The following is a 12,455-nucleotide window of genomic DNA, read 5'->3' as shown; positions in this document are numbered from 1 at the left end:
GGATGCTCATGTTCATGACAGGTTGCTCTGCTCCGTGGTCCTCCTTTACACCTGCTTTGTCAGCACCTAATTACTCAGCATTATGGGATTTAGATGTGAACCATGTCATTCTCAACCTAGTGTCTGTTTGTCACTAAATCCCAGGCCCTTGCTCTGCCTCTCCATAGAGAGCTTTGGATTAGTCAGTCTAGGTATGTGCACAGAAGCACTACACTATAACCTCTGGAAGCATCGCTCCTTAGTTTGTATCCAAACTCTGCTATTTACTACCTGTGTAGCCTCGGGAAAGTTGCCTGAGGCCTTCCATATCATGACTTTTGATCTATAAAAATAGGAATACCTAATGTATTTCCTCCCAGGGTGAATTATTGTGAAGACTCAAAATGATGTATGAGAATGATTAAGATAGGACCTGGATCATTATAAGTATTAATACTTACATGAATCTAATTGGCTTTAACCCTCCTGGACCAGGGATCGTCAGTGGTCACTGCTTTTCCCTAAACCATAACAGTCCACAGAAGCATCACAGAAGGCATTGATTGACAACTGACTACATCTTGCAGATGGGTGTTAAGAGTTCTGGTAGCAGCTGGACATGTTGAGTGGTGATGTTAAATACTATGGCTCTATGTGGCTGTTTATCTTAAGAGACAGCTGCACAGGGTGCGCCTAATGATCTTAAGACCACTTTCTTAGGAAATGTGCCTCAGAACTGTCCAAAGGCTTTATTATCAAGTGCACTCTCTTTCTCTCTTTGTCCCATTCATAGCCCGTTGTGAACCACTAGAGCTTGAGTCCAGACCTACATGTACCCAAATTGCGATTTTCTAAAATCCACTGTTCATTATTTGAGTTAAAGTTTCTTTCTCTAGCTCCGAGTCAAGTAAATCCCAGTCAAAACACCCAGTGAAAAAGAAGGCAATCCCACTCTTAGGTCCTATAAACTAGATACACTAAGGGTTCTCAGACCCGTGGCTCATGGTTCCTCCCAGCTGCTAATATGTAGAGGAGCTTGTATTTTGTGAGCACGTCTCAGTTCTTTTGTTGTGAAACTGATGCCTACGTTTGACTGTTAGGAAAAAAATGTCTGTGAATTATATTTTCAATGTGTTGTTAATTCATTTAAGAACTATTTGTTTGTTCATCCATGTGCTGGGTGTCCTGCCACGTTCTGGGATCAACAAAGTACATTCTCTCTCCTGAAAACTCTCTACGTTAGTTTAAACATTGCATGTTTCAAGGACAGTCACACCTCAATCTTCCTCCTGTGTTTACTGTAAGGCACATGTGTAGACATCAGAAAGTCCCAAAAAAGAACATGGAATGTACACATCTTTATACCAAAAGGGCATAGTGCTATGCTATTAAAAACAGAGAAGAGACCAAAACCCTCTCGAGTGGTAATGTGCCATGTCAGATCCTTCAACTGAGCAGCATGAATCCCTTGCTCAGAGAAGGTATGGTTCTCCCCAGCAGAGTTAACTTTCTGCTGTTCAAAGTTGTTCATGCTGACTACTCGGCAATAGATATATAAAAAGTTATTTTAACAAGTATTTAGTTCATGTTTAAGTTCTAAAGAAAAGGAGTCTCAGAGTATGAACAGAGAAAATTTTATTAGTTTTGTCTTTATTAAAATTTATCTAAGAAGATAATTCCACCCTTAGGATTTCACTGTTATTGAAGGACTAAAACCAAGATTGTTCTATCTTGGGGAGGTGAAGATGATCTTGTCTGAACGGAGTATATTTTCTGCTATATAAGTGTCAGCAGCCTTTGACTTGTCACTGTCTGAGCTGTCACGTGATACTGTGGTGACAACTAGATACTTGATTTCCCCTTCTCTTGAGGTGTGAGAAGCATGAACAGTACAGATATTCAGTGGTCCGCTATTCTGAGCTGGGGGTATGCTGACAACATCTTACGACTGAAAAGTAAGCAGAGTGAGCCACCAATCAACTTCATTCAGAGTTCACAGCAGCACCAGGTAAGCTTGGGCATAAGGACTGCATGCCAACCAAGTTCAGTGTCTTGGAAGAATGAAGGAGGCCAGCTGGCACTGCTATTTGCAGTACTTGTAGATGTCATAGTCCCTGCTCATCTGATTAGGTCCCACAGTTTGGTTTTGCCTGTTTCTTTATTGAGAGAGCTGTCATGAACCCCTCTGTGTACCAATTTGGGGCCCAGTGTTTAAACAAAATGAGCTCCTTTCATCCTGGATCCATTTGGCTTTGCAACTAGGTCATTTTCTGTAACCATAGTATCATCTTCGTTACCTGGGTTTCCCTAAATAGCCCAGGTTCAGCATCTGATGAAGCAAGAGGACGCTGACCCTCATTTCCTGGAGCTGTGTTGTGCTCCCAGCTTTGATAGTGATTGACTGCATAATCTTTGGCAGATAACTTAGCCTTTCCAAACTAAGAGTGTCTTTCCTCCTCTTTAAAACTAGGCTTATCCAATGTACAATTATCCCTCAGAAAGCTGCTGTACATGTGCTGCTGATATTTATAAAGATTGTCTGCTGTGCATACCTTATAGCCACATGGTACTGCCACAGCCACCACAGGCTCTGAATTGAACACACAGCCACCTTCTGTCTCTGTCCGTCTTCCCATGGGACGGTCTCTGACCATTATCTGACTTCTCTTCCCTTGACTGTGAAATACCTGCTACCTGTTCATTTGTACTAAAGTGTTCCCATCCTTGGGAGTGGTTGGAAGCAAAAGCAAAAATGGCTCTGCCAGTTTTATTAGCTGAAAAGAAGGCCTCCACCATTTGTTACTGGACTTATCCAGAGCCAGAAGAACCCAGAATAAAGGGACAGTGAAAAACAACCTTATCAGAAATGTTAATAAGGGTTTTTTGTTTTGAATCATATTGGAGCATTTTATACAGAGAGAAATATGTATCCAGCAAACAACTGATGATGAATCATAACAAAGCTGGCAGTATAATTAAATTGCAAATGAGTCTGCAAAATCAGGGAAAACACAAAAACATATTGCAGAATAAGTCTGTTGCTTGCTGCCTCCTTTATGGAATTGTTATGAATTGCAAGGGGAAAGAAAACAGAGTGGGAGTGAGTTATATAATATATCCTACCTCTTCCAGTATGTTGACAAATGCATTCATGGCCAGGTGTCGCTCAGTTTTTGCATGTAGTGCTTGGCATCAACAGCTGTCAAGGAACATCAGTGAGGACATGAGGAGAACTGAGCCAAACTTGAATGATACCTCCATGGTTAAGAATGAGGAATTTTGTTCTACCAAGGAACTTCTACAACGCATAAACAATTTCAGTAATATAGCAGGATACAAGATTAACTCAAAGAAATCAGTAGCCTTCCTGTACACAGATGATAAATGGGCTGAGAACTGGAAAGGGAGGGGGAGAGGAGTGGGGGGAAGGGGAGAGGGGTGGGAGGAGGGAGAGAAGAGTGGGAGGAGGGGGAGAAGAGTGGGAGGAGGGGGAGGGAAATGGGAGGCTGGTGGGAGGAGGTGGAAATTTGTTATTTTTTTCTTTTCTTTATCCTCCTTTTATCAATAAAAAAAAATGGGGAGAAAAAAAAAAAGAAATCAGAGAAGCATCACCCTTCACAATAGCCACAAATAGCATAAAATATCTCGGAGTAACTGTAACCAAACAAGTGGAAGACTTTTATGACAAGAACTTTAAATCTTTGAAGAAAGAAAATGAAGACACCAGAAAGTAGAAAGATCTTGGGAAGGTAGAATTAACATAGTAAAAATGACAATCTTACCAAAAGCAATCTACAGATTCAATGAATGCCCATCAAAATCCCAACAAAATTCTTCACAGACCTCGAAAGCATGGTATTCAGCTTCATATGGAAAAGCAAAAAACCCAGAATAGCCAAAACAATCCTGTACAATAAAAGAACTTCTGGAGGCATCACAACCCCTGACTTTAAACTCACTACAGAACTACAGTACTGAAAACAGCCTGGTATTGGCATAAAAACAGACAGGAGGACCAATGGAACTGAATCGAAGACCCGGATATTAATTCACACACCTTCGAACCCCTGATTTTTGACAAAGAAGCAAAAAATATCAAATGGAAAAAAGAAAGCATATTTAACAAGTGGTGCTGGCATAATTGGTTATCAACATGTAGAAGATAGACCCATATCTATCACCATGCACAAAACTCAAGTTCAAATGGATCAAAGACCTCAACATAAAGCCAGCCACACTGAACCTCATAGAAGAGAAAGTGGGAAGTACACTTGAATGCATTGGCACAGGAGATACTAAATATAACCCCAGAAGCACAGACACTGAGAGCAACAATTAACAAATGGAACCTCCTATAACTGAGAAGCTTCTGTAAAACAAAAGATATGGTCAACAAGACAAAATGACAGCCTACAGAATAGGAAAAGATCTTCACTAACCCCACATCAGACAGAGGTCTGATGTCTGATCTCCAGAATGTACAAAGAACTCAAGAAATTGTTCATCAAAAGAACAAATAATCCAATAAAAAAATGGAGTATAGACCTAAACAGAGAACTTTCAACGGAGGAACCTAAAATGGCTGAAAGACACTTAAGGAAATGTTCAACATCCTTAGTCATCAGAGAAATGCAAATCAAAACAACTCTGAGATTCCATCTTACACCTGTAAGAATGGCCAGGATCAAAAACACTGATGACAACTTATGCTGGAAAGGTTGTGGGGTAAAGGGAACACTTCTGCATTGCTGGTGGGAATGCAAGCTGGTATAGCCCCTTTGGATGTCAGTGTGGCGATTTCTCAGAAAATCTTAGGTCTTAGGAGACAACCTTCCTCAAGACCCAGTAATACCACTTTTTGGGTATATATCCAAAGGATGCTCAATCATACCACAAGGACATGTACTCAACTATGTTCATAGCAGCTTTGTTTGTTATATCCAGAACCTGGAAAACAACATAAATGCCCCTCACCCGAAGAATGGATAAAGAAAATGTGGTACATTTACACAAGGGAGTACTACACGGCAGAAAAAATTAACGACAGCTTGAATTTTGCAGACAAATGGATGGAGCTAGAAAACATCATTTTGAGTGAGGTAACCCAGACACAGAGAGACAATTATCACATGTACTCACTCATAGGTGGTTTTTTAAACATAAAGCAAAAAAAAACCCAGCCTATAAACCACAATCCCAGAGAACAACAATGAGGACCCTAAGAGAGACTTAAATAGATCTAATCTACATGGGAAGTAGAAAAAGACAAGATCTCCTGAGTAAATTGGGAGCATGGGGACCTTGGGAGAGGGTTGAATGGGAGGGGAGAGGCAGGGAGTGGAACAGAAAAATATGTAGAGCTCAATAAAAATCAATAAAACAAGAATGAAGAATTTTGTACCAGAGGAGTAATCCTTCACATTTATCTTCTTTTCTCCTATTTAGCAACATTTGCAACTGTTGGAGCATTACCTGTGTTTACATAAACTCTGCTTCCCCATGGAATGACAGAAAGAGAATGCATGAAAGTAAAAAATGGTAGCTCAGCTTGGCGGCTTCCAACAGTCAAAAAGCTTAGATTAGAGGATCTTTAGTTCCGAACCAACCTGGGATACACAATTAGACCCTATTTCAAAACAAAAGACCAGTACGTAGATGTTCGAAGCACTCGCACGTTCATGCACAAGCTTTGATTGATCCTGTATTATTTCTAAGAAACAAGTGTGTATAAAAATATAAAATTATATACTGTTGTTTTCAATACTTTGTAATCTGGAAACAATTGTTAAACGTTTTTGCTAAAAGCTGTTGAAAGTACTATGGTTACATCTGCTTCAGCTCTGATAATAGCAAGCAAAAATATTACCCAGAAGTTTGTTATCATGTATTTTTGTGAAAAGTTCTGAGAATGAGAACTAAGTCTAACTGTTTTTAACACATTAGTCTTTGGTTTGTCCTTTCAAAGGTGACCAGTTGTGCCTGGGTGCCTGACAGTTGTCAGCTCTTCACCGGGAGCAAGTGTGGTGTCATCACAGCCTATACCAACAGGCTCACCAGCAGCACGGTAGGTCCTGGCTCACTGGCACATGGTTTGGACCTTTATGTCACTGAGGAAAGCCTGGATGATGTGAGCTGTCCTTGTACAAGGCTACCTTACCACATGTGTGTTAGCTCTTCCCTTTTAGCTCTTAGGAAGTGGAAGGTCACAGACTTCCTAATTCATTAGAATTAGGTTCTTTAGGATCAGTGAAGAGTTTTGAAAATAATCTTATAGTTCTTATTTTTTGCTTCAGAGACACAAAATATTTTGAGATATGATCTGCTTTGTACTTGGGCTTTTTCATGACTGTCTTTGAGACAGAGTCTTACTTTGTAGCCTCAGACTTCTGGCAGGCCTGCCTTAGGCTACCAAGTCCTGGGATTCCAGGCATGAGCCAACACATGGCTTTTTTTTTCATGACATTTGAATCTTGCCTGTATTCTCAGTATCAATTTGAACATTTAGAAAGAGTGTATGAAACATGATTTCTATCCTTTGTACTCAAAAGTATGGAAACCCTAATGACACCCTCCTAGTCTGACTAAATTAAATGGCAGCAAAATCCAAGTAGCTATCTTAACTTCTGTTACTTACTTACTAGAAAGCATCTTTAAGCCATCCACTGAATGACAAAGGTGAGGTATTTAAATAAGCCAATTTTTAAAAGAAAAGACATATTATGCAATGCTTCCTTTTAATTTTCTGTCTCCTTGCTTGAACCTTGTGGTACTGTTCAAGATGTAGCAAGTTAAAGTAATAGTCTTCTTTTCATTAGAATCTTCTCTGAGCTACTTTTTTCCCACAATTTTCAGAATTATATTATAAAATATATTTTGCTGAGTGGAACTATTTACTATTCCTAGTACAGTATTATTCCCAAGTTCTTTAGTAAATCCCTTATTAAAGTTTGTCCAACCCTGGGGTTTGAATATGACCCTAATACTGTCTCTGTCTTTTATCAGAGGAACCACTAAAATGTTTTGTCAGGAGTACTGGACCCCAATCAGCACCTGGAGAGACCCTGGACAGCCTGCAAGGAGAAACACCCTGAAGGCTGGGATGAAGGCTAGGACAGGATGTAGGAACAGATGGGGCAAGGAGAGAGGTGTCTGCTAGGTATTAGGGAGCCAGGAAGGTTACACTTACACTGGGTACTGCTGAGTGAGAAAAGAGATTACCAAAAGTGGGATACCAACTTGCCCAACCATATGGAATCCATGGTCTGTGGAGTTACGACTACAGTGGTGAGGATGAAATGGAAAAAACAAAGCAGCCTATATAGCCCAGGGGTGAGGTTCTTACATGCCATGTTCACTAAGTCCAGAAGTGTTATAATGTCCAGAAAGTCCCCTTTTTATTTCTCCTTCTTACTCTCAAACACTTCATCCCTAATATCTGTCTCTGTCATTAATGGCTGCCAGTACCTTGAGTCATCTCATCCTGCACTAGGATAGCTATCTGCTATGCACATGTATAGTTGCCTTTTTTTCTTAGTAAATATTTTATTTATTAGGAAATGGTAACAGCTCTATCTTTGTTGGTTTTTTTTTTTAAGTTTTTGCTCCATTTGCTTTCTGACACTTTAAACAGCCTTGTTCTTAGCTTTCCTCATTTTTAATTATCTACCAGCACAGTATATAATACCACATTAAAAAGAAAAGAATTAAGATGTCAGTATAGGAGTCGTTACACAAGGAACACCTTTGAATAGAGTTGATCAAAGTTACACCTATTGTGACTTAATATAGAAATCCTTGTTTTGTTTGCTTTTAAGTTGTGCCAGGCTGATGAAGGTTCACATTGCTTATTGTTACTCTTATATAATTTTCCTGAAAGCAGATTTTCCAGCTCATTGATAAGGGTTTTCTTTCCTTCTAAGTAGTAGGTCATTGAGTTGTGAGAGTAGTGGTTATTTCCTGCCCAGTGTCCGAAGTGCAGCTTAGCTGTGTGTTTCTGCCAGTGTTTAAGGAGAGCTCACTTAGATCTTCACAGTTGTTGGTCCTCATGCCTTATCCCACAGACTGTCTCAGCAACCTGATTCCATGATACAGCCCTGGCCCTGGCTGCGAAGTCAAAAGGAGGCTTCTGACATCCACTTCTTTCTGTTCTGTAGCTTCCCGCCAGGAAGTCCCTGGTCCTGAAAGCTTTTATGTGTTCCCTCAGGGAGCTTTCACACAGACAAACAATAGCCCCATAGTGTCACAGAAGACTCTCAAAAGTCCTTGTTGGGAGAATTTTCCAGGGGTTCTTAGAAAGTATCTCCCTTCGCTAGTAAACCATACTTAACTTTAAGCACTTACTGATCAACTGTCTGAGTCTTCTCAATGAAGCCTTCTAGTAAATGCTAGATACTGACTTATTATGGGATTATCTATAAGTTAAGTGAATGTTATAGAAGAATATCTTCTGAAAGTGATAATTGATTGTATAATAGTTATTCTTGAAACAGACAGCCCGGTATTGTTTTAACAGAGTAAAAAAAAAAATAGACCTTTTATTAGTTTAGAGTTTGAGAATTCACACACACAAACACACACACACAAATAAATGCATAGTAGCTATAAATTTAAACAAAGTTGGTGCACCAATGCAATGTAGAATTTAAGACTCGGCAGGATGGCCCAAGGTCAGATACACTGGTCTCCCTTGGCAACACATTTCATGCCCTGGTGAGCCAGGGGAAGAGGTTGAAGGTGACTGAAGCATCTAGGCAGCCAGGAGTCTTCTACTGGCACAAGCAGTAGCTGTAGCTCTAGGACCTTGAGCCTGCTGTGTGCTGAGTGTGGATACAGGCCTTGAGCTGGAGAAGATACAGGGCACTGTGCAAAGGGCTTGGTCCAGGATGTCCTTCAGCCACGCTGTGCAGGACCTTCCACATCAGGGCTAGTTCATTCTGCAAAGCCATGCAATACTCCTGCATCAGAAATTGCAAAGGTCCTAGGCCCTAGGAAAGAAATAGAAAATACATGTGACCTCCTTCTGCAGTAACCACTCCTTGATACCAATGTCCTCAGCCCTCTCGGGGGCCTGTAGTTCTTGTGGGAACAGAGACCTGCACTGGGACATTTGGCAGACCTGCCCAGGTCCTCATCCACACCTCCGTCATCGGAATCAGGAGGAGCATGTAGCCCTACCTTTGTCTGGCTTCCTCCTGGGCTTTGGTATCTGCAATGAAACAGAGCTCAGGTGTCCTTGAGGTTCCCCTGGGACCTCACTCTTGCTTGGAGTTTCTAACCTCCATCTTCCCCTGTGGCTCTCGGCTTGCTGCTGTTTGGATGTCTGGATTCCCAGCTTCACCCAGAACAGGGTTGCTGCCCGTGATTCATGGAACCACTTTAGACTGGCCTGATGGGCAGCTCCAGCTGATGTGGGAAAGGCGAAAGCACTGTGGAAATTGACATTAACCCCTGGGGAGTCCCAGATGGGGGAATGCAGAGCAGAGCGGGCCAGAGTTAGGTGAGCCACTGAAAGAGAAAGTTATAAGGACTTTGGTCACCTAGGATAGAGTGAGTCTGGAGAATTCCCACAGGAAGCTCACCACACACGGGGATAGTCTTGGTTACCTCTTAAGTCAGTCCCACCTGGGGTACAGCCGGGGGATAAGATGCCTCATACAGTGGCAGGGAGGACACCTAGGAGATGCTACCCTGGGAACCTAGAGCTGCTTGCTCAGGAGGGGTGAGCCAGCCCCCATTTCCCATTCTTGAATGGGAAATTCTGAAATGCCAATGATAGTAAACACTCCAATAAAAAAGCAAGTAATAACCATGTGGCTTTCAGACATACTGGTTTTTGAAAGTCCATCTGTAGCCATTGAGAAGGGACACAGCACTGGTACCTGTCAGACTAAAGAGAGAAACAAAACGTTTTATGACATTATATATAACTTGAAAACAGTTTTAAATATCAGTAAATATAAAATATTCATGTCAGTTATGATAACTGTATGAAGTATTATTATCATTTGAAGATAATATTAAAATATTTGAAGATAATATCAAAAGTAGAAAATGCAAAATAATTTAAAATACAAAATAGAAATGTATATGTATAGCAATATTACAAACTTTAAAAATGCATATGCCTTTAACGAAGACTGAACAAGAGCAAGTAAAATTAATAAGCAATGAAAGTTATTAATTAGCAATTTAAATTGTTACATTTCTCTATTGACTTATCATTTAAAAAGTTGAATAGAATTGAAAAATGATCAGATAAAAAGAAAGTCTGAGACATATTTTTAATTTTGAGATAGTACGGATTATTTTATGTGGGCTTTCATCTCATGCTTTGCTTAATATTCAAATTCCAGCCCTCAGAAATTGAAATGGAGAGTCAGATGCATCTCTATGGACACACAGAAGAGATAACCAGCTTATGTGTCTGCAAGCCATATAGCGTGATGATAAGTGTGAGCAGAGATGGGACCTGCATCGTGTGGGACCTAAACAGGTACAACAGTCTCTCATCCAGACATGGCTGCTTGAAATGTTGCATATTCTACAGTATATAATAAATGCACTAGAATCATGGCACTGTGTTGTCAATTTAAGCACGAGGCACATGCTTATTGGTATAGAGAACCTCTATAGTCTAGTTAAAGTCAAAAGTCATATGCCTCAGAATAAGAGTTACTCATTCTGAGGAAAGGAAACAAAGAATGTAGTCCTGTGTATGACTGGATGTCATTTTTTTTAGGCTATGCTATGTACAAAGTCTGGCAGGACACAAAAGCCCTGTGACCGCTGTCTCTGCCAGTGAAACATCAGGTGACATTGCTACTGTGTGTGACTCAGGTGAGTTGCCTCCAGCTAGGGCTGCCCTTCCTGGCGAGGGCTTCTCTGGGCCCCCTTCAGGCTAAGCACTTTGGCCATAGCATGGATGTATATTAAAATAGAAGGTCCTACGTTGATTTCTTACCTTACGCAGAAGTTAAAAAATTTTCCCGATAGATGTAAAACTTTATTTGAATACACTTAAACAAATTATTGTTACGTAATTATTTGAAATTTCTTGGCGTTTGTTTTCTATGCCACTTTGGTTTTCATTTTTATCCATTAGCTCCGTTACCTTTCTTGTGCTAGAGAACACGTGTTTGACAGATTGATGATTTTACTTTTCCTCTTGCTGTGATAAGATACTCCAGCAAAAGGAACTTAAAATGGTTTGAGTTTGTTTTGGTTCCTCTTCTGCAGGGTTCCCTGAGCCCTTGGGGGAAGGATTTGATGGAGACCTCACATTTAGGATGAAGTATTCCAAGGTCTCTCTCTCACTCTCTGCATATTCGTCCAGTTGTGGGTCTCTGTATTAATTCCCATCTACCGCAGGAGGAAGCTTCTCTAATGATAACTGAGCAAGACACTGGTCTATGAGCACAGCAGAATGTTGTCACGAGGAGTCATTTTGTTGCTCCTTTTTTTAGTAGAACAGTCATATTTGATTTTCCCCTAAGTCCCTGGCCTATCTAGTCTCAGGTTTTTGGTCATCTAAACAGTGTCAGATATGGTTCTGTCTCATGGAGTGGGCCCTCAGTCCAGTCAGATATGGTTCTGTCTTATGGAGTGGGCCCTCAGTCCAGTCAGATATGGGTTCTGTCTCATGGAGTGGGCCCTCAGTCCAGTCAGATATGGGTTCTGTCTCATGGAGTGGGCCCTCAGTCCAGTCAGATATGGTTCTGTCTCATGGAGTGGGCCCTCAGTCCAGTCAGATATGGTTCTGTCTCATGGAGTGGGCCCTCAGTCCAGTCAGATATGTGTTCTGTCTCATGGAGTGGGCCCTCAGTCCAGTCAGATATGGTTCTGTCTCATGGAGTGGGCCCTCAGTCCAGTCAGATATGGTTCTGTCTCATGGAGTGGGCCCTCAGTCCAGTCAGATATGGTTCTGTCTCATGGAGTGGGCCCTCAGTCCAGTCAGATATGGTTCTGTCTCATGGAGTGGGCCCTCAGTCCAGTCAGATATGGGTTCTGTCTCATGGAGTGGGCCCTCAGTCCAGTCAGATATGGTTCTGTCTCATGGAGTGGGCCCTCAGTCCAGTCAGATATGGTTCTGTCTCATGGAGTGGGCCCTCAGTCCAGTCAGATATGGTTCTGTCTCATGGAGTGGGCCCTCAGTCCAGTCAGATATGGGTTCTGTCTCATGGAGTGGGCCCTCAGTCCAGTCAGATATGGGTTCTGTCTCATGGAGTGGGCCCTCAGTCCAGTCAGATATGGTTCTGTCTCATGGAGTGGGCCTTCAGTCCAGTCAGATATGGTTCTGTCTCATGGAGTGGGCCCTCAGTCCAGTCAGATATGGGTTCTGTCTCATGGAGTGGGCCCTCAGTCCAGTCAGATATGGTTCTGTCTCATGGAGTGGGCCCTCAGTCCAGTCAGATATGGTTCTGTCTCATGGAGTGGGCCCTCAGTCCAGTCAGATATGGTTCTGTCTCATGGAGTGGGCC

General features: G+C 41.6%; 1 protein-coding gene across 6 annotated transcripts in view; it reads left to right on the top strand.

Moving 5' to 3' along the window:
• The window catches only part of Lyst (lysosomal trafficking regulator), a 152,838-nt gene that overhangs the window by 134,787 nt on the left and 5,596 nt on the right, over positions 1 to 12,455 (top strand). For all 6 annotated transcript variants that reach the window (XM_075970201.1, XM_075970200.1, XM_075970199.1 and 3 more), the window contains 4 exons: positions 1,851 to 1,987; positions 5,945 to 6,043; positions 10,332 to 10,471; positions 10,718 to 10,815. In XM_075970201.1, the coding sequence (XP_075826316.1) occupies positions 1,851 to 1,987; positions 5,945 to 6,043; positions 10,332 to 10,471; positions 10,718 to 10,815 (474 nt within the window). The remainder of the gene's footprint in view (positions 1 to 1,850; positions 1,988 to 5,944; positions 6,044 to 10,331; positions 10,472 to 10,717; positions 10,816 to 12,455) is intronic.

This window comes from Microtus pennsylvanicus, chromosome 4, assembly GCF_037038515.1.
Source record: "Microtus pennsylvanicus isolate mMicPen1 chromosome 4, mMicPen1.hap1, whole genome shotgun sequence".
NCBI lineage: Eukaryota > Metazoa > Chordata > Mammalia > Rodentia > Cricetidae > Microtus > Microtus pennsylvanicus.
This window is presented reverse-complemented; position numbering and strand designations above follow the sequence as displayed.